The sequence below is a fragment of the Colobus angolensis genome, unplaced genomic scaffold (genome assembly GCF_000951035.1).
Source record: "Colobus angolensis palliatus isolate OR3802 unplaced genomic scaffold, Cang.pa_1.0 Scaffold121, whole genome shotgun sequence".
Lineage (NCBI taxonomy): Eukaryota > Metazoa > Chordata > Mammalia > Primates > Cercopithecidae > Colobus > Colobus angolensis.
Window position 1 is genome coordinate 1,121,588 of NW_012113253.1, and position 24,191 is coordinate 1,145,778.

The 24,191-nt window shown below is 33.0% G+C and overlaps 1 protein-coding gene across 3 annotated transcripts in view; it reads right to left on the minus strand.

The window, feature by feature from the left end:
- OXR1 (oxidation resistance 1) overlaps positions 1 to 24,191 on the minus strand; it is a 316,857-nt gene that overhangs the window by 38,619 nt on the left and 254,047 nt on the right. For all 3 annotated transcript variants that reach the window (XM_011930965.1, XM_011930972.1, XM_011930969.1), the window contains 5 exons: positions 21,754 to 21,903; positions 13,004 to 13,188; positions 8,940 to 9,703; positions 5,364 to 5,532; positions 2,159 to 2,321 (listed from right to left, as the gene is read on the minus strand). In XM_011930965.1, coding sequence (XP_011786355.1) covers positions 2,159 to 2,321; positions 5,364 to 5,532; positions 8,940 to 9,703; positions 13,004 to 13,188; positions 21,754 to 21,903 — 1,431 coding nt within the window. The remainder of the gene's footprint in view (positions 1 to 2,158; positions 2,322 to 5,363; positions 5,533 to 8,939; positions 9,704 to 13,003; positions 13,189 to 21,753; positions 21,904 to 24,191) is intronic.

The following is a 24,191-nucleotide window of genomic DNA, read 5'->3' on the forward strand; positions in this document are numbered from 1 at the left end:
ATTTGAAAATTGTCCAATAATGGAACCAAGTATCAGTTTTTAAATTAATAATTAAAACTAACAATGCAGTCCCTTTGAGGCATTAGCTGCATTTCAAGTACTTAATAGCCACATATGGCTAGTGGCTACCATACTGGATACTGCAGTAATATTTTCAGACAATGTAGCAAGGAGTTTCCAAAATTATTTTTTTTCTCTTCCATTTTCTTTTGAATTGCACCAATTCTGGTCAAAGGACTGGTGAGGAGACATTTATTTTTCCTGTAGAAATTATAACCTGCACAGTCTTGCACAGAAACTGAGACAGTTCCTTTGAATCAAAATAGTCAATAGTCTCTTATTTCCAAAGTTAAGTACTCCAACCTCACGGACAGAACGCTCTCAATTCCCGTTCGTGACTGACAATTCTGCCATCCACCTTGCCACCCAAGCTAGAGATAACTTTATGGTTACCAAGTTGTCACTAAATCCTGTGTAATTAGCTGGCTAATACCTTTTCTTCTAACTTTATTTCATCACCTTCCACTCCACCTTCAACTGTTGCTGCCTTAGTTAGTTAGGTACATATCTTTGATCACCTGGGATATTTTAAGTACCTCCTAAAGCTAATCTTAAAAACACAGCTCAGGGATATATATATATATATTTTACATATGTAATCACCCAAGTAACCACCACCGAGAGTAACATATAGAACATCCCCAGAACTCAATAAAGTTCCCTCCTGTCCCTGAGCTACCCTGTCACAGCCCAGTTATCCAGTACTGTGATGCATTTCTTTTTTTTTTTTTTTAATTTTTTAAATTTTTTATTATACTTTAAGTTCTAGGGTACATGTGCAGAGGGGAATATCACACACCGGAGCCTGTCGTGGGGGTGGATTTCTGACTAGTTTGTCCTTTTGAACTTTGTGTAAATGAAATTACATAGTATATACTGGTTTGTGTCAGGCTTCTTTTACTCAACATATTACTTGTGAGATTGATCAATGTCGTTGCCTGTACCAGTAGATCTTTTTTATTGTTATCTGGAATTCTGTAAGTATTCAAAAATGTATTCATCCATTCTCCTGTTAATGGGACTTTCCAAGTTGGGGCCATTATGAATAAAGTTGGTATGAAGATTGATAATGTTGGTTTAAGTATTAAAATACCCAAAATACATGGTCAATATGTTCTTCTTTCTCTTCCTTTTATATTGGAGTCACAGTATAAACTGATGCTTTATATACTACACAGAATGAAATCAGACACATTCCAAATCAGTTTGCATTTTAAACAAAAGACAAGCCATGTATACGTTCAATTACTATACATGTTAAGTGCATGCAAGATACATTCATATCACATTAACAGCCACAAACATTAACACCAAATGATTAACAAAATCTGATTACATTTATTATCACATTTTAGCATCTGCTCTATATTTTCTAATGCATCAAGAAGAGACAAATCTAGGCAACACCAACAGATGTAGATATTGCTACCCTACCAACCTTATAAGATAAAGCATGTAAAATGTAGTATGTAATCTTAAGATACATGTAAGAGGAGTTACAAAAAGTTTGTTAGCATTACTTTGACCATTTAAACAAGTTCAGTAAATTTGAGCACATAAAATTTCTACTACTTTGTAAAATTAGCACCCACTTATTTCCTTAAAATTATTATTGAAAAATTTAAGTCACGATAATGCGTAGGTCTGAAACCTAGAAAGAAGTAGTAATTTGCATAGATGCTGTGCAAATACTACACACAGATGTGTTAAATGGCTGCTGTACCACCTCCATGAAGGAGATGAAATTAAATCAGATGTGAAATCGATGTTTTACGAACATTAATTAATAGCAAAATTAAAATTATTTCTTTTGCCATAATGTTAACCTTTCCTAAATATTCTATAACACACTCAATAAAAGTCATTTTATTGATGGTGGGTTTTCTAGTATTTTAAAGCAAAAGCAGAATGACAAATATAGTATTAAAGTCACTATTCAGATTCATTCAATAACCACATATAAACACGGATAGTGAACCTCACCTTTTTAAAAAAATCCCTCTTTTGTGCAAACATCACTTATACTTTGTACCACCATAAAGCTATAAATTCATACAAACTAAAAAGATGACTAAAATATTCGTATTTTTCTCCTTACCTCCCATTCTCTGGCTGCTGCTTGATTATTGGAATCCTCAATTGTTTCAGACTCCTCAATCTTTTTTACTACTATAAATCCGGGTTCTCTGGCATATTCGCCAGTATCTTCTGCATATATTTCTGGACTCCACTGAATGAAGAAGGCATACAAGTGATCTGTCCTGTTAGGAGAAGTGACTATTAATATACCTAGTATTCTGTGTTGCCAGAATTACAAAATTATATTTGTAAAATATCTTGATAAATCTTGAAGACTTAAAATATACACAAAATATATTGTTTTATATTAATGTAAAAGGTCTACCATCAGGAAGGCATTAACTCAAAAATTTTATTTGGCTATATTCTGTCAGGTTGTTCTTTAGAAAACTGTATTAAGACTTTCCTTGGCATGTTTTTGACTAGTTCAGATGTTGTATATAACAATGCTTTTCTTCTTTAAACACACTAGTGATGGAAAAGGAAATTAGATACACAACTTTGACCTCATTCCTACAATAATCTAATGATCTAAAATACAAGTAAACAATTTATTAATGGCCTATTTTGAGACATTATATAGACTTTTCCAAGTTAATAGAAATGCAATTTCTTTAAATTTTACATGATACTAGGAACACACAGAGTTGAGAGACAGATGATCTAATCTTAGAAATCTCAGGTTTCCCTTTTCAATATTTTGTTTACTAGAGTAAAGCCAGTTGTTACACTGCCTGATAAACATATTTGAGAGTCACACACACATTTCAAATATCTATGTTTTATTGGTTTTAATTAACATGTTTTTGAAAATTGATTATATAACTTTCAGCTAACATATATCAGTTAATAACCACGGTTCTAGAAATTATATTTTCAATATAATAATTTTTAAAATTGTCATTCTTTATGTGGCAGCTAACATATTTAAAAGGTGCTTCATTTTATCTTTCAATGTAACATCTTTTTATCAATTTCTCACTATATACGTAGCAGTTTTCCTAAGTTTTATGTCTACAATAAAGACCAGAATCCTAATAATACTAATTTGTAATGAATATTAACCAAGATACAAGAATGAATATTAAAATAGGAAATTCCATGCAAATATTAAAATAAAACCAAGAATAACAAGAAAAAATTAATTTTTATGTCCATTTGAACTAAATATAGTTACATTTCTCATTGGAGTGATTTCAATATCACTGGAACGTTTGAATATCTGGCTCTGTCCCTTTCAGGTATTCATCATTTGCATAATGCAAATCATATTTTAAGATTAAGCCAATGTTGTGGAAGACACACATTGTACTTACTATATATATGGTGGAGTGGGAAGAGGGAAAAGAGCATTATCATTTTATGACTAAAAGCTGTAGTCTTCCAAAGCAACATATAAAGATTTTCCAAGAGGTATACAAACACATAAGATGGTGCTAAGGGAATCAATTTGCCTATCTCCAATTTCCATATGTTACTCTTCGCTCACAATAATCTGCCTAAAAACAGTATGGTCAAGATATTTTATCGATTTCCTGTTATCTACTTTCATTAAAGCACTTTTTCTAATTTATAAAGGAAGGGCATATCTTCACCTATTCAGAATTTACAAGGGGACATGCCCAACAGTATAAAAACTTCGACGCTGCCCAAGATTGGTGTTGAGACAGGAAACGATTATAAAGACTGGGTAATAAGTCCTTCTGTATGTCAGGTGGTTTCTCATTAATTGATTTCCACAAAACTGAAGGAGTTTTCAATGGAGTTGTTCACTGATGATCACTAAAAATACTGTGACAAAAATGATTAATTTTTGGAATTACATAGAAACAAGTTTAAATAATTGAAATACATTATCAAAAAAATGAAATTCTCTTCAGTCTCACTGACTTTTCTATGAACAAAGCTGCTCAGTACTTATAAAGAAAAATAAAAGGGAGAGGCAGAATTGATGCTGAGTCCTATCTCATCCTTTCAATGAAACATATTAATCTATCAATGGATACAGAAAAGGTCCATCTATCTCCTTAAGACAGGCATTTCCTATGATATTTTACTTTTCATGTGTAATACTTTTGTTTAGCAGTATCTTTTCAAGTATGTTAGCATAGCATTATCTTAGAAAGTAGAGATGGTTTCTTACTGTGTAGCAAAGGGTAACCATTTTTACTGTCCATTATAAAAATTCAGGTTCCCTAAACTTATGGTTCCTCTTCTGTAAAATAACCCCAGGTACATGCAGCTGTCATTTGGCCTTCTTCACATTCTTTGTGGGAAAGGAGGTACAGAGAAATCTCACAATTTCTGATGCTCTGATTACTGCTATTGTACAGATGTTTGTGCTTTCTCCCAGCATGCACCAAATGGAGGCAGACTAAGTTGCTGGTTTGCAGGTAGCCTAAAACCTTAAACCCTTTACTATTTTTACAAAAGTCACAGAAAATGTTAAAATAAATGCAATTTCAGTATACACACATACAGATATGTAAATGTGTTAAGTATATGTAGTTGGTTGCAAAGAACCATAATAGGGGATAAAAATATAGCACCTTACGAGATTGTGTGAGGTGGTATTATGGAAATACAAGTTTAAAGAGAAAAAGTAATGATGCAATGTCTAACTGTTAAAGTAATATTAAGTGAATAACAGGGAAAGAGGGAAAGTTGTTATAATGTTTCAATTCTACTGCATATAAGTAACAGTATTTACTTAAAATGTAAAAATTCACAAGATAGTACAATAGACATCGTTTACAACTGCTTAAAACTTATGAAAAATTTAATTATGCAAAGAGTACACACAAATACTGTGAAGACCACTACATCCTTTTAGTAGTTTATTTGGTGTCATGTATGCAGAAGGTATTTAATGAATATTTGAGGAATTTTTAGTATAAACAATTATATACCATTAGCTGCCTTTAGGAAGCAGCTTTATTAAATAATATTTTGATGACTCTTCTTGCTCCAAGGTGTATCTTAAATTTCTCTACTCCCCAAATGGGATATTTGTTCACATTTTAAAATAATAAACTACAAAAGGGAATGCAATTAAAAATGGGGTAAATTATAAAGTAGGGGCAAAATGGTTTCAAATAGACTTATTGTCTGCTTTTAATCATAAACTATGTTTCAATAGTTTATCATTGGCATTTTGATACACAAAATAATTTTAGTTCAAAGAATCTCAATAATGTTCTCAAGTCGTCATATGGGTTTTTTACCTTTCTTGTGGCACAGCAAACCAATATTCATGCTTCTTATCTCTCTGTGCATACTGTTGCATTGTAGCACTTGCTTGAGATACAAATGTTTTCCTCATTGGTTTTCCGACTCTGAGACACAAGAACTTATGTAATCGATGCCTTCTCTTTTCTTTTAAAAGTGCAGAACCTAGAATTGAGATGAAACAGTGTTTACTCAATTCTCATACACCAAGTTTAAGTAGTTTAGTTAATTTTACCTTCAAAATTCTGACAAATAATTACAGAATAAAACCTCACTTTACTGGCACTAAAGTAAATTTTCTTAAGTAATTTATATTTTTTTCCTTCAAAGGTAAAGTCACAAATACAACATGACTAAACTAACAAAAGAGCGAAGTTAATGAACAAAAATTATGTCTAAGGACATTAAGAAAAAAATGTAAAAGTTTCAGAAACATTATTACTTTTCCAACACCCATACTAATGTAATTATATATACACACGTATTATATATATATAATTTTCTACATATTCTCTATCAGTCTTTTTGAATGACATCTAAATAACTATAGAAGTTTTAAAGGCATAATTAACATGGTTGTTTCAGACAAAAATTTAATGACGTTTCTAATGCTTTTACATGTACACAAAATTGTAATAAAACAGTCAACAACATGTTATTCTGCCACTGTTTGGACAGTTAATTAAGAATGAATTAGTTCTAACTCTTTCAACCAGAGGTGCTGATAGGGTATACTGAGGGTCTGAATATATAGGTGAATTTAGGAACCCAGACATTTATTAGCTTACCAAGGCAGCACACTGGAGGAAATAGCACTTATAGTCAGGAGATCTGGGTACTCGTCATGGCTTTTTCTGTGCACTATTACACAAGGTAGATAATCTATGGGAACCCCACTATTTTCATGTGGTCAAAATGATGAACTTCCACCATTCTTCTCATAATTGTACTAGACAGTTTTATATTTATTACATAATTTTATTATAAAGTCATAAAGATCAGAAAGTTTGAGTATTTCTCTATTACAGAATATGAAATAACTTAAAATTACTTAAAACTAATTATTCCAAAAAAATAAGAAACCAAATGGTAACAGCTTAGAGATGTCTGTTTAAAAATATCTATCAATTTTTCTCCTTTAAATATTTGGTTATAATAACCTCCCCTAACCCCATTAAACCCCAAGCCCCTACAACAAAATTAGTCCACCGCATTATCAGGTTAAATGGATTATTTTATCATTTTCAAAGGTTTTATAATATAACTATCAGATGCATTTTCTGTCTTTGATGTTTTGAAGAATGCTGGGCAGCATTCTTTAAAATCTCTTAACAATACAGATTGTTAATAACAATGGGATGTCTTAATAAGCAAATAGTTAAATAAATTTTAGGGCCATTAAAGCCATGTTTTCAAAGAAATGTAATGACATGGGAAAAGGTTCATGACATAAAAAAGTAGGGATACAACAGTATAGTATAATCCTGATTTGATGTAAATAACAAATTAATATGTATGATTTTATTCTATAAGAAAGATAAATATATTGAATGTTAACAATGATCATTTCTGGGTGATGAATTCCAGGTGATTTTTATAGATTTTCTAGAATCTTCCTACGTTTGCCAAATGTTCTTTACTGAACATGCACTAGTTTTGAATTAAAAAAAGGATTACAGAAGAAAAATATTTGATCTTTTATAGAACTTGGTTCAAGTATTAATATATGAATTCTTTTAATATCTACTGAACACAGCCCTTAGGTCTTCAGGGTATCTCAACTGGATGATGAAAAGAAAATCTGGTATTTTAAAAACTGAGCCAAATCTTGTGTACTGCTGCGGGGAAAGTAAAATGGTGCAGCCACTATGGAAAACAGTATGGTGGTTCCTCAAGAAATTAAACACAGAGTTACCATATGATCCAGAATTCCACTCTGGGTATATACCCAAAAAAAATTCAAAGGAGGGATTCAAACAGATATTTGTACACTAATGTTCAAAGCAGCATTATTCACAATAGCCAAAAGGTCAAAACAACCAAATTGTCCAGCAACAAATGAAGAGACAAAATGTATACACTTACAATGGAATATTATTCAGCCTTAAAAAGATAGGAAATTCTAACACATGCTACAGAATAAATGATCTTTGAAGGCATTATGCCAAGTGAAATAAGCCAAACATCAATGGATAAATATTGTATGACTCCACTCACATGAAGTATCTAGAGTAGTTAAATTCAGAAATGAAGCAGAATGTTGGTTGCCAAAAGCTATGAGCAAGGGAGAAAAGTAAGTTATTTGTTTTTGTATTTTATTTTTTTGTTTGAGAAAGGATCTTGCTCTGTTGCTCAGGCTGGAGTGCAGTGGCATGATCATGGCTCACAGCAGCCTCGACCTCCTGGGTTCAATTAATTCTCCCATCTCCGTCTCCCGAGTATTAGGCCTACAGGTGTGCACCACCATGTCTGACTAATTTTTGTAATTTTTTTTTCTAGAAACAGGGTTTTACCATGGTGCCCAAGCTGTTCTCCAACTCCTAGGTTCAAGCAACCTGCCTGCCTCAGCCTCCCGAAGTGATAGGATTACAGGTGTGAGACAACATGCCTGGCCAACTTATTGTTTAATAGGTACAGAGTTTCAAGTTTAGAAGATGAAAAAAGCTCTGGAAATGGACAGTAGTGATGATCTGCATAACAATGTGAATGTACTAATACCACTGCACTGTAGATATAAAGATGCTTCAAATAATGTATTTATGTTACATTTTACCACAATTTTAAAAAGTGATAAATTTTATGTATTACAGCAAAACAAAAATCTTTGAATTTAAAAAATGAAAGAAAAGTTCACATGTAAATTGGATTAATCTGGGATAAACATTCTAATAGAATTAATAACAGAAATGTTAGCTAGGTTAGTTGGTATACCCCATTTAACCCATAATGTATTAACAGAAGCACAGTATATTAGAAATACAAGACTGAAAATAGTATAATTTTCAGAAGTAAACAGCACCAGAAAACTGAAAGATAAAATAGTGTTTTTATTTATCCTGAGTGCAGGTTTTTAAAAGAAAATAATTAGATAATGATGATGAAACTTCTCGATATGTGAAAGAATTCTATAAATACATTTTTATGTTTAACTGTACTTTTTATAAAAGATGGGATTACAACTTTGGCAACTAAAATGTTATATATGAAAAAAGACATTTTTAATGGTAACATACCAAAACTTTTTAAAAGAAAATGGAGTGATCAAAGGTATTATACAGCTTTTGCGCACTTTCTCAAGAAATAAATTGTTTAACGACAGGATATAGTGAGCCAAGAAAGTTTAAACATCGTGGGTAGCAATGATGCTCATTATGTGTACGATCCACCTGTGGGATAAGAAAAGACAGCAGACACTGGAGACTGTATATACTTGTCCCCAGAGAATCACCAGTCAAGGGTCACTCACTTATCCTTCAGGTTGGCCTAAGGTACAGTGGCTTTTGAGTCAGTGAGGAAAGACGGAGATACCATAGAATCGGATGAACTAACTTTATTTACTCTATAACACTTACTTTCTATGTGTCCATCAGCAGATGTAATTTTATGCTTAGCTTCTTTTTGTGACACTTGTTGAATATTTTCCCTTTGCTGTTTAGTTTGTTGCATAGTATGGGTTTTCCAAAGTTTGCGTAGCTCTTCTACCTCTGTCTCTGAGTCCCGATATTGCTCCTTTCCTTGTTTTCCTTTAATAGTTTGCTTTTGTTTAAATTCTGCTGTTTCCCCACAAGGCATATTTTCTTTTTTACTCTCTTCTTGGTGTCGAGAATTCTCATGAAGAAAAAAATCCTGGTCTGAATTACCTTTTATATTTGTGCTGTCTTCTTTAGGGCCTGATATTCCTTGAAAGTTATCTGCAATCTGATCTCCTTCCTTAACGGCCATTTCAAGATTATTTAAATCAGTTTTATGACATAAAGTCCCAACTTCATTTGTAGAATGTTCAGCATCAGATCTTGAGTGACCAGGAGTACCAGTAGATTCTGATTTGACTGTCAGACTTTCTACTTCAGTCTGATTGACAGTTTGCACAGATTCTGATGACGCACCAGAAGATTTATCTTGTCGCAGTTCATCTGAAGATACAAGCTCCTCTCGTATAGGGGAAAGTTCTGATTCTGTGAACACATCTTCAGAAAGAGACTCCTCAGTGCTCCTAGGAGCAGTGCTGGCACTATCATTACCTGCATCTCGGATTCTTGAGTCTATTTCCTCAGTGTTACTTCCTGTCATTTTCTTTGAATGGCAGAAGTCCCTTCCTGATAGCTGATCTATTTCTCTGTCATTAAACAAAATTAAAAATAATTAGACTTTTTAAATTGTGGTATTTTATTTTCCACACACCGAACACTGAATTAGTATCATTAAAAAGGATTTTTAACAAAGGGATGTAGCACGTATCTCCAGAGAATATAAAAAATCTGATTTATTCAATATGACCAAATAATTAAGTTTACAGACCAAGTAATTCTATAAATCAAGTAATCAAGCCAAACTTTTACATCAATTGCTTAATATTTGGGAAATATCAAAGTAAGATTTCCTTGCAAGTAATCTACTTGAAGGGAATTTGATGACATAAGTCCTGGGTACAGCTATAATTCTAAACTAAAATTTATTCACTGATGGAATATGGAAAATAAACTTAGAGAAATGTTTAATTAAAATTTTAAATCTCCCACTAAAGTAAAAATAAACTGATTTCCACACACACACACACACACACACACACACACACACACACACACAGTGCTTATTTACATTCAAATGGAGCTTAAACTAAAATATATGGCTCAAATGTAAGGTTTAAAACCAATCTGAATAGAACTCAAACAAAAGTATTTAGAGAAAATCTTCACGCTAACAAGTATACTCTTTAACACCTCTAAGATATTAGAAAAATGAATGGTTCATAACTGGCTTTAAACTTTCAGATTTAATGACATTTGTATGTGTAAACACTAATGTTCAAAAGTTAAGTTCTGGAAAGAGGGAGTGTAAACCTCTACACCATGAAACGTAAGTTGGTAATTTAAAATGATGGTTACAAGAAGTTTGTGATAAATGAAAATTATATGTGCTCTTAACGAAAAAAGTATTAACATTTATATACATATATCGTTTGAGAACCATGGAAAATATGCTGAATAGAAAAGACTGGAAAGTAAGTCAACACAAAAATAATTGGCTATCTTTGAATGGTGAAGCTGGGTAATTCTTTTTCTCTTGTTCCGTTTTTTGGTATTTTCCAATTTTTCTGTAACAAGTATGCATAACTTCTATAAGTAGGATGGATAAATTTTTTAAGTATTAATTAGTTGAAGTCAATATCTCTGCTGCCTTTGTATCTGATTCATTTTAAAAAACACAAGAATCTAGTTTGTTATTAAATATACAATAGTGTCATCTACTGGTGATGCACTCAAACTGCATCTATAGGGTGTTGGAACGGGCTAAAGTTTTGAGAAATTTTATCTGCACATTAAAAAAATTAGAAGACCCTTAGGTAAGAGATAAGTATAACAAACATGACAGGATATATATTTAGAAAAGTGTTATACTCTTCAGATTTAATATGCTGAAAGGCTATAAACATTTATGCCAATGATGCTGCTACTGTTGAATGTAATACCATAATACCTTTGAAATCAACCTCCCAAGGAGCATAAGACAGAAGAAAAGCAATCAAATCTTATACCTCATTTTTGCCATACATTTGTTTTATTTATCTAATTTTGTGCCAAATATTGTTTTTAATCAATCCACAAGGCAGAATTTTAAGATATTTCTTTTTGAAGAAATATCTTTAAACGTTTAAATCCAGGTGACACTTTCCAGGTGACGATGAATGATGATAAAACAGTGATTTGAAAGGGAAGAGCTATACAGCATCCTTGTAGAATAGTGATGGATTGTTCGGAATAAGAGAAGCCCAAAGTACCATATTGCAAATGGAAAAGGACAAAGCCAGGCACTGTGGCTCACACCTATAATCCCAGCACTTTGGCAGGCCTAGGCCAGCGTATCACTTGAGGTCAGGAGTTCGAGACCAACCTGGCCAACATGATGAAACCCTGTCTCTACTAAAAATACAAAAATTAGCCAGATGTGGTGGCAGATGTCTGTATTCTCAGCTACTCGGAAGACTAAGGCAGGAGAACTGCTTGAACCCAGGAGGAGGATGTTGCAGATGGCGCTACTGCATTTCAGCCTGGGTGATACAGTGAGACTCCATCTCAAAAAAAAAAAGAAGAAAGAGAAAAAGAAAGAAAACGAGGTCAACAGAAAGATAATCTCACCAATGACTCTCTCTCTCTGCCTCTCTCTATATATACATATATCTATATATGTATATCTATATATGTATCTCCTTCCTTTTCTCTGAATCTAATCCTTCACTCTTTTACCTTTGTCTCATCCCATTATCCAGCCCCACAATAATCCTTATTTGCTGAAATTGGCCTTGGATTGATGATCTACAAATATAACTAATACAGAGGATACTAACACCTCCTAGGAATTATCTGCAACTCTAAATATTAGTCTACCATGTCAAAATAGTATCTGTTGGGTGGAAGGTAAAGTGGAGACTTTTTGAGCAAATGATTTTATTCTGTCACAGATATTCTACCAATTCATTTAGTCTTCCTCAGAAACAAAAATAATTTGCTCCTTTTTTCCTTTGTAAGTTGCTCTGCCCCACAAGGGTTAATTTTAAAACAGCTATCATTCCTGCAGGCTAACACAGGTATACAAATATCAGTATCAATTAAAGTGAAGACAATTTTAAAATGTTGGTAGTCATGTATGAAGGAATGAGGAGGTTATTTCCTAGTACATATCAATTTCCTTCCTTGCTACTTCTCCTTCCTTTCTTTGTATACCTATCTTTTTATCTTTTTCTCCTTTTATTTCCCATTCCTCCTTTTCTTTCTGGCCATTACTTTGGACAAGCATATTACATTCAAAAGCTGTGTCCAAAGTGTAGTGTCACAGCTATCTTAACATATCACACAAATCCTCTGACCAGTATATTCCAAAGTTAACTTTTTATATTTGAGCAAACTGTGGGTTTTCTTCCCTGTACTTTACACTGGATTTTATACTGGGAGAGAAGATTGCAAACATATAAATCAATTAAAAAAAAAAAAAGCTGTCTAGGCCACAGCAATGTCAGGTCTTTGCTCATGTGGCCTCTCCCAAATCACACCTCTTCAGTCACTTCCAAGGGAAATTTGAAAACTACCCCGACAGTGATTATTCACAGGGGTAATTTAGAATACTGAAAGCTGTGTCTGAATAAAAAGGGCTGGTAAACACTGAATTAAATGGGCACTATAGGTTGCTTTTCAAGTATCTGGTTCTCTGACCACATACACAAATACAAACCTAAGATAATTCCTAACTATCCCAGGTGCAAATTAAGAATAATCTTCTCAATAATGCAAATATTTTTGTTTCATTATTGACAAAATAAAAGGCAGCTATAAGAAAACTAATAAAAATAGTTAAGGTATTAGACAAGGATCAACTATCTAGACACAATAAAGTTGCAAAGGAATATAAATGTCACTCTTACATGGGTAAGGATTCCTTTATTTTGCTATCCAAAATTTCTTTGTACATTGCAGCTGACATCACCTCTTCCATTGGACACATGATGCCATATTCCTCACAGCCATTCTCTTGAACCAAAGGGTCAGTTTTATGAGGATCAAACATTATATTATTTGGTGTAACTAGCAGCACACCACTGACTGTGCCCTAAGGTGAAAAAAGAAAGTAACATTTAATCCTCAAGGTTGGTATTTCAAAAATTATCTAGCTATTTTTACTAATTTTCTTCTGATGTTAGGCCATATATAAAAATAGTACACTCAGGAACTGTGGCATTCTCATGAAAGCATTTTTATTAAAACCCAAGTTTTCCCAGTAAATTCTCCTCTTTAGGAGAGGTAGAATATCATATTCCCCCAAAGACAATCAAGTAAGGAAATAAAATTTGCAAACTGAGTAAAATACTGAGTTACCTCATATCAGAAAGGTAACCTCAGTAAGGTAAGAAGGGACTATAAAGTCATGCAAGGCATGTGCCACCTTTTATGTTAATCTGCATACTGCTTCCTGTGTTATTCCCTCACTACAAGTATCAAATACAGTGTCATGTATACAGTGCAGACTCAATAAATAATGTTGATAATCCAATCCATTATATTATAAAAGGAAAAGAGTATAATATCTTTAAAACATTATCTTTAAAAAATGTGTTTCCACTTGACTCTGCTACTACCTAGATTTGTGACCTTGGGCAAGGAGTCTCTGGGCTTATTTCTTCATCTGTAAAATTACGTAGATTATATGACATCTAAAGTATATAGTGTATATATACTTTAAACTCACCATGAAAAGCTATAAACTTTTAAATATATTTATATAAATAGTGATACAGGGCAGGCACGGTGGCTTACACCTGTAATCCCAGCACTCTGGGAGGCTGAGGTGGGTGGATCACTTGAGGCCAGGAGTTCCAGACCAGCCTGGCCAACATGGTGAAACCCCGTCTCTATTAAAAACCACAAACGAGCTGGGCCTGGTGGTATGTGCCTGTAATCCCAGCTACTTGGGAAGCTTAGGCATGCAAATCGCTTGAACCCGTGAGGCAGAGGTTGCAGTCAGCTGAAAGCACACCACGGCACTCCAGCCTGGGCAACAGAGTGACTCTATCTCAAAAAAAAAAAAATATAATAAATAAATAAAATAAATAGTGATACAAATCTTAAAAGTTCAACCTTCTTATTTTATAAATGAGCAAACTAGGGTCCACAGGCAACTGATCACATTAACATAAATATTTACTGAATACTTCATATGTATCATGCATGTATATGCATATTGCTTATCTGATCTTCACAATCATAGCTCTGAGATGGGGAAAACCATTTCCATTTTACTGACGGAGAAACTAATGCTGAGAAACACCCAGAAACTAGTCCTAAACAGCTAGGATTTGAAGTCCAGATAATGTTTTATGCTATATATAATTCCTTTGTATCCAAGTCACAAACTATAATCACTCCAAAGGCACAACATTCCTTAGTTTCATTTTCAAATTTTCAGTCCACTATATATCCTGCAACTGTAAAAATGAAGAGCCACAAGGAATTTTAAAAATAAACTCAATAGCTTCTTATCCAAATAAAAAGAAAAATTCAAATCCTGATTGATTTGGCATCACACCCTCCTCCCAAGTCCATATTCAGTTCTGTGAATTTACCTGGTTTAAGAATATAAAAATTAAGTTATGGCAGATATTGCTTTTAAAAATGATCAAATAAAAAGTAAATCTACAGAAAATGGTCATCCAATCACAAGTGAAAAAAAGCTACCGCAGATGTTCAAGATCATATACAGTTAATGCATACAATATTGGAGAGAAGAGTATATGTGTGTGTGTGCAGTTTGGTGAGGGAGAAGGAATCAATATGAAACTCTGAATAGCACCTCATTTAGTTGAAGACATGGACCACCTAAATAAGAAGTAACTTTATATAAACTACAGTCTATTTCTCTTTCAATTAATATTTTAATGAGATTCATACACATCAGTTTGTATTCCTGTGTCATGTACCAACTCAAGTCAATGAGAGACGGTAAAGTACATTGTAGAGAACATTTACACTGTCAGGGACAATCCAAGATGTAGATAATCAAGGATACAGTATATTTGATGCTAAAAAAAAAAAAAAAACAACTTTAAAGGTTTCTGATCTTTCATAACTTCCTCTCTCCCATCTTCTGTAAACTTACTTGAGAAAAGAAACCAAGCAGTCCTCTAGAAATAAAAAAAATAAGCTCTAAATTCTCTGAAAGACTTCAGGTTACTCTTCATTTCATAAATTTCACCTTTGCATTAGTTTTAACTGATTATTTGGTTCACTAGCATAACACTACATTTTGTCTTGTCTTTTAGGAAGATTTTCACAAAGTCAGTGATAACCAGCTATGTATGACAGAAAAGGCCCAGTATACTGATGATGCTTTTAATTCTCTATATACCTTAATACTACAATCCTAGTACTGTAACTACACAAGTCATTTGAAAAGCATCTCAAAACCATGCTTCTACTTTTTGGATTAGAAAGGGTTTGAAGTCCTACCCATTAGACTGATCAATCTGCTAACGTTACTTTCCAGGAATCTCCCTTATGTGCTATTACTAAAAAGACACATTGATATATTCTTTAAGTTTCCTTCCCTCTGCTACACGCTCAAAGTTCCCATACAGCTGGGGCTTTCTGTGGTAATCTGTCAGATGTCATTCTCCATAAATCAAGAGTTGGCCAAGAGAAACATTTCTTCAACATAAAATTCATGAAAATGTCTTGAAAAAGTAGATTCTCAAATTCATTTGATCAAGGTGAAAATCATAAACTCATACTAAAGCACTCTCATCTCATTACTTTTAAAATATTTCATAACTCCTACATATTATCCGCATTATATTAAGACTATTATGAGCAAGACGTTTTCAATTAAAGTATCTACTTAATCCACATGACCTTCAGAAACTTTAAGCACAGATTATTCTTTTGTATTAACAACTTCCATTTCCTTATGTGCAACTACCTGACTAATCTTCTAAGGAGAAATTATTTCTATTAGAAAATTAAGTAAAAAAAAATAAAGTCTATCTGCAAAAGAAAAATTACCACTTACATTACAATATTTCTGCAAATACTAAGAGATAAAATCATTATAATTGAGAATCCATCCTAGCAAAGAGAAAAGCTTGTACTGATATTTTTTCAGTCTTACATCCACAATAACTTAACCAGTATAGTTACTGTTCTTAAGTTTCCATAATTTTACATAAATAACCTTTACTATAATCAACTTGTAGGAAGATGAAAAAAGAAAAAAAAACTTCCATGAGAAAGCACCACTTCCTGCTTATCTCCTACTGTGCAGCAGAATACACAGAGCCAACCTACAAGGGATTACCTTCCAAAGACACTAGGCTGCAGATCACTCCTAATCCTGCCAATGACCTTATCTTTGCTTTGATCCTTAAATACAATTTTTATTCAGATGTCAAATGAACTTCTGCTTCTAGCCAAGAACTAATGCTGCCTAAAACTACAATAAACACACACACACACACACACACACACACCACTTACACAAACAAAATACGTGACATAATTGTTTTCAGCCACTGGAATGCTAGGCAATGATACCTGAATAAGGAGAAACATGTAAGATCAGCTCTTTGATTACCCAAGTATACTGAGTGGAGAAAGTTTCCAGTCCACAGGCAGAGAAAAAACAAGCAAAACAACAAACCAACCCACAAATGAGCACTGTCTGGTGAAAAAGCTTTAGAGGTCTACAAAGTGTTCCCTTCCAGCTTTGAACTGAGTACTGATTACCACCTTCATGTATAGCAGCTATCCAAGGATAAGAGGAGAGTACTTAAAAGGAGCAGAAGAAACGATACTCAGTGTCCCCACAGTAAGAATAGTTTGTGTTCTCACTAAACACTAAAGCAAAAAAATCTTGTATTTCCAAAGCCTCAGAACACTTACAAGTGTATTATCTTAGTAAGGAGAAAAATTAGCTACAGACTAAAGGCTGTTACAGTCTTAACTTATGAACAAGCCATTACCAAGTGATCATCAAAGAAAAAAAAGCCACAATAGGATCAAGAAATAACGATGCCACAGATAAAAAGTACAATATATATATAGGAATACAAAAATATTCAATATCCAATTACATAAAATTCATGATGTCTGGTAGCCAAACAAAAATTACCAGGCATGTAAATAAACAGAAAAAAATGAACCACATTAAAGAGAAAAATCAATAAAAGCAAACAGATACAGAAGTAACAGAGATGGAAGAACTGGTACAAAAAAAAGACATTAAAACAATTATTATAACCATATTCAACAATATAGAAAATTATACACAGTATGGATATGGAAAATACAAGAGACCCAGGATGAACTTACAGGCAGAAAAACTGCAATGTGTGAGATGAAATATGCTGGATAGGATTAAGAGTAGATTAGCCATGGCAGAAAAAATATTGGTGAATTTAAAAATAAGCAATCAAAATTATTCAAAACGAAAAGAGAGGAAAAAAATGAATGGAGTATGAGGGAGCTGTGAGACCCAATGTCAAGCAGCCTAAAATATGCAGAATTGGAGTTCCCAAAGAAGAGGAAAGAGAGGATCGGAGACAAAAAATATCTGAAGAAATCTGGCCATTTTCCAAATTTGGCATGAACTATAAACTTAACAGAACAAAGCTAAAGGAATCCCCAGCAAAACAAATACAAAAAATATACCAAAGCACATCGTAATAAAATTGCTCAAAATCAGTGACAAACAGAACATCTTAAGTGCAACCAAAGATAGACACATTTTTTAACACAACATCAAACATAAAAATAATGCAAGACTTCACTTTAGAAAAATGCAAGCCAGAAAACAGTGGAGTAAATTTTTAAAGTTCTGAAAAGAAATAAAATCTCATCAACTGAAAATTCTGTCTAGTGAAAATATCTTTCGAAAATGAAGAGGATATCTGGGTAGAAAATAAGCATATAAGAAGATGCTCTATTATATGCCATTAGAGAATTTATAATTAACACAGTGAGATACTACTACTACAGATCTAATAGAATGGCTGAAGTCTAAAACACTGAAAACATCAAATGTTGGTGAGGCTGTGGAACAGGGATTCCCACTGCTTACTGGATACAAAACAGCACAGGTCCTTTGGAGGAGAGTTCATAAGTTTCTTAATAAGCTAACAATGGTCTTACCATACCATCCAGCAATCATGATCCTTGATATTTTACCTGAGATGAAAACTTACCGCAGAAAACCTGCACACGAATGTTCAGAGTAGCTTTATTTACAAGTGCCAAAACTTAAGAGTAATCAAGATGCCCTTTAATAGGGGAATGGAGAAACTACAGTACATCCACTCAGTGGAATATTCAGTAATATTAGCAAAAAGAACTAAGGTGTCAAGCTGCAAAAGACATGGAAGAACCTCAAACACACACTGCTAAGTGAAAGAAGCCAATATGAATTCATTCAGTCATACTCTATGATTCCAACTATATGACACTCTAAAAAAAGGCAAAACTATAGAGACAGTAAGAAGATCATTAATTACCAGGAGTTCAGGGAAAGATAGGGAAGGAGGGATGAATAAGTAGTACATAGAGGATTTTTAGCTCAATGAAACTAATCTGGTAATACCGTAATGATAGATAAACGTCATTATACGTTTGTTATAGCCCATAGAATGTACAACATGAGAGAATCTTATAGGCTTTCCTTGGTGCCTGAATATTGGTTCATTGATTGAAACAAATATAGCACACAAAAGCAAGATGTTAATAAGGGAAACTGGGGAAAGGCAGAGAGTGTAAATACGAATTCTAGCTTCTGCTCAATTCTTCCATCCACTTAAAATTGCTCTAAAAATGAAAGTATATTAATTTAAAAAAATTCAATGGACCAAAAAAAGATAAAATGGCATAAAATTTAGAAGTTAGGGATCCTTTTTTATAAACACACATATAATTTTGAAAATATACATAAACATGCCAGGCGTGGTGGCTCACGCCTATAATCCCAGCACTTTGGGAGGCTGAGGCAGGTGGATCATGAGGTCAGGAGTTCGAGACCAGCCTGGCCAACATGGTGAAACCCCCTTTCTACTAAAAAAATACAAAAATTAGCCGGACGTGGTGGTGTGCACCTGTAGTACTAGCTACTCAGGAGGCTGAGGCAGGAGAACTGCTTGAACCCGGGAGGCGGATGTTGCAGTGAGCTGAGATCGGGCCACTGCACTCCAGCCTAGGCAACAGAGTGAGACTCTGTCTCGGAAAAAAAAAAAAAGAAAGAAATAAAAGAAAATATACATAAACATGATAGTAACATTTAATAAAAGAAGGAAAAATATAGACTTTCTCAAGGCAAATAAACACTGAAAGAATTTATCACTAGGTGACCTACACCATAAGAAATTTACAAGTCCTTAAATAAAAGGAAAAATAATACAAATGGAAATCTGCATCTACAAAGAGGACTGACAAGCGTAGGGAATAAGTGGATAAATATAATAGACTTTACCCTTATTTTAAAAATTATTTTAAATTAACTTTTTAAAGCAAAAATAATAACAATGTATTGTGGTGTTTATAACATGTAGAAATAAGAGGGGTTACAATAAGAACACAGAGGCTTGAAGGGGGAAATAAAAGTATACTGTTATAAGGTGTGTGTACTATATGAAAAGTGGCATATACGCTATAATGCTACTTAAAGTGAGAAAGTGACGTATTAAAGATATATATTATAAACTCTAAACAGCCAATAATATGACAGTGTTACAGCTAATAAGTCAACAAAGGAGATAACATAAAACTATTTTTAAAAACTCAATGTGAAAGAAAGCAGAAAGACAGAACAAACAAAAAACTAATAGCAAGATGGTAGAGTTAAATCTAACCACATAAATAATCACGCTAAATGAAAAGGGAAAGATTATCTAAAGAAGTGAGATCTAACTACATGCCAACTACAAGAAACTCACTTTCTAAAGTCACAGGCTATGAATAAAAGAATGGAAAAAGATAAACCATGTTAACACTTATAAAAAGGAAGCTAAAGTGACTATATTAGTAAACATCAAAGTAGATTTCATAGCAAAGAGTATTACCAAGAATAAAGAGTGTCTTTCATAATGACAATCAAGTCAATTAATCAAGACAACACAAGAATCCTAAACATTTTTAAGCCTAGTAACAGTTTCAAAATACATTAAAAAAAAAAAACTGATAGAACTGAAAGGCAAAAACAGATAAATCCACAATAACAGTGAGATAGTTCAAAATTCTTCTATCAATAACTGATAGACAGAAAATCCAGAAATACAGGACACTATCACTCAATTTTATTTGATTGACATTTGTGGAATATTCCATCCAACAACACATTCTTTTGAAGTGCACACATTACATTTATTAAAATATATGATATTCTAGACCATAAAAAAGGTCTTCTTAATAATTTAAGCCTTCAAATAGTAGTATATTCTCTGATCACACAGAATCAAATTAGAAATTAGTAAAAGAAAGTTATCTAGAAAAATAAAACACTCTCAAATGAGTCAAAGAAGAAATCAAGAGAAAATATTTTAAAGAAAATGAAAATGAAAACACAACATTTAAAACAATATTTAGGGTGAAATGCATACCACTAAACGCTTATTACGTGTTTCAAATACTCATAAATTTATGAATTATGACTATAAAGATAGTTCTCATGTGTGACTTCTAAAGATAGTATCATGTAATAGACATTTTTTGAGCAAAACCTGGAGTTTATTTTCCAACTCTATTACTTTACTATATTCTCTTTTCAGATTAGAAGTTTTTATTTAGAAAAGCAACAAAGTGAAGTAGATAAAATAGATTCTGGGCTGGGCGCGATGGCTCACACCTGTAATCCCAGCACTTTGGGAGGCTGAGACGGGCAGATCATCTGAGGTTAGGAGTTTGAGACCAGCCCGGCCAACATGGTGAAACCCCGTTTCTACTAAAAACATAAAAAATTAGCTGGATGTGGTGGTGGGTGCCTATAATCCCAGCTACTCGGGAGGCTGAGGCAGGAGAATTGCTTGAACCCAGGAGGCGGAGGTGGCAGTGAGCCGAGATCACGCCATTGCACTCCAGCCTGGGCAATAAGAGCGAAACTTCGTCTCGGAAAAAAAAAAAAGATTATCACTAGGTTTGAATTCTGGCCATTACAGAGAGATCTTGGACCTATTAACCTTTCCTGTTTTGTTTTTCCCTGTGGAAAATAAATATGACTGCCTATTTCACAGGATTGTTTTGAATTGATAAAATAATTAAGACTCCTCAAACAGTTTCTGGCAAGGTACTTAATAAATACTAGATATCTTCCTATTTGTGTGCTATACTAGTTATGCAGAAGTTCACACTATACACAGTACCCGGCAGCAGTCATTTTATTCACACTTCTGAAATATCCTACCAACAGCAACTTAGCTGTGCCTTAGTGAATTTATTTATATCCCATTACCTTTAACAATTACAACAGATCATCAGACTCTAAGTTACAAGCAACATTCATACTAACCCAAAATAATAGTATCACCAGTACCTTTTTACAATATTCAAGCATTTGCTGACACTGATGACTTAAAATGTAAATGCCAAACTATCATATGTTAGTAATAACTAAAGCATGATTAAAGGTCTCTAAAGTGTCATTCTTTACCTTGCCACTGGTAATATATTTGCAATTAATTTTAAGAAATTTCTCAGTAAATGCTTCCTCCTCCTCAGAAGTTGAAGACACAACTCGCGCAGGTCGAATACCAGTGAAAGTAGATGAGGGAGTTGTTTCTTTTGGATGGACATCAGGATTCTTAAAAAAAAAAAAAAAAAAAAAAAAAAAAGTCAAATGAATAGCTCTCCCCAATAAGTGCTGTTTCATTTCATCACATTCTGGAAGTCAGCCTGAAAAATTCTCACGTAGAAATTATAGGAAAAAAGTGGCACTGTTTTCATATTCAACAAAGATCACAAACACAGGTTAAACTTACATTTAAAGTGATTTTTAATAGGGAGATACACATATCTATCAATAAATTTAAAAAATAAAATCATCTGGAGAACACTGAACACTACATCTCTTGTACCCACACCCAACACATACACACATGTGCACAAACACTCAGATGCTCCTGAATTAAACCACTGACTCTGGTAAGACCATGTAATGTAATACCCATCAGGTGCTGGGAGCAGAAAAAAGGTGGAAAGCTTGCCTTTGTACCTAAGTATACAGCAGAACCCATTCACTGGAATAGCCTTTCAAATCTCAAGCTACAGTTGATAAATCCCATTCCACTAGATCACAAGTTTCTTAACTTTTTTGGTTTAATATTTTGTACATTGTAGGAAAGCTAGACAGATGTGTTTTAAATACTTCCAAAGGCTTTCATACCTTATGAATAAATCCACACTGCCTTATAGAAGTTTTCATAGAAGCAAGGTTCTTCTGAGCTTTGAGTTAAAATCTGTCACTTTGTAACTTCTACCTAATAGCTCTGATTTGGCACTTAGAAATAATAAACAATACTGCCTTCTCTTCAATATCATAAACTGAGATATCTGAAAAGAGCTATCAAACCTGAACATAACTTTTTCTCCCCTAATATATGGATTGAATTCCTTCAACCCATATGAGGACAGAACTTTTACACCTCCTTTCATATATCCCACCTAAAATGTAGGGCTAAATCCCAAGCACTGGGTGAGATAATTCAACAAGTGTTTGTTCTCAAAAGGGCAGACAAGTGCAAAATACTGCAAAACAACTATATTTGATATGCTACAATTCCACTGTTTTAAAAACCTGAAATGGAATAAGATTTTAACTTTCATGACACTGTTCCACCATTAATATCTATTAACAAAATTTTCCTCAATCTTTTCATTTTAAAATACAAATTAATAACTTTGTATTCTTCTTGTTTTTTGGCAGTTATTATATCTAAGTTTTATAGCATATGTAAATTCAGTTAACACAGATAAATAAATGATAATAATAATCTCAATGATATTTATGAATACTTGTTATTTCTAAGTGTTATATGGACTATTTCATTTAATTTTTCAATCACTCATATGAAGTATACTATGACCTTAATTTTTAAGGAAACTTAAGTTCTGCCAAGTTTGATAACTTGCCAAATGAGTAAGGAGCTAAGATGCAAACCTATGTTATCAACACAAACCAGTGAGCTTAACTGCAATACTATATTGCTTCCTTTTAAATCTTCTACCAAACAATTAAAAAATGTGCTAAGAAAAAAATAGCTGATGCAGAGCTATAAGAGCGTCCCCTGAAAATTGACAAAAAGCTATCAACAAATTTTGATTTCTCAATTCCCCCAAAATTGAGTTAATATTATTATATAGACTGTAACTACATTAGTCACACACAGATATAAATATATCTCTATGTGTATGCATATACACACATATATATACATACCTAAATATATTCATATATATTCATATATATATATACACTATATATATGAACATTGTCAAATGCTTTCCTTAAATGAAGATGGGCCTTTTGAACAATATATGATCTCTGAGGTTACTTCAAAGTCTGAACTCAGTATCTATAGCAATACCAATTTGTCAATGTAATCCTTTTAAAAAGAATATGAGATTAGCTCAAAGCAAAGCACAAAAAAGGAGATTACTTTAAAAAAAGAAAATTTGTAGAAATGTTCTCTAACAACACATAGGTAGGGCACAGAAAGATTGAGGAGGAAAAACCATACAGGCACAGAAATACCAGCATTTGTATTTACTTCACGCAACATATATACAATATATCCTTTAAAGAAAACATTTACTTTTAAACCAGTATATACTGTATTTTTCTTTCAATTTGATATATATGATGATTGCCATTTAGTGTCTATAAATTACGTTTAATCAGCTCTACTTCCTGGGACCAAGGACTTAAGAATGTTTAAAATCAAATACAGAATAAAAAAACAAAATTAAAATATCAGGATCAATTTTTAATTCTAATTATGGAAATAATGCTCCCATCTGGAATCTAGGAAAAAAAAAACAAAACTCTCATCCAGTAATTTACCCATTTCTTGTGATGTTAAAAATATAGGA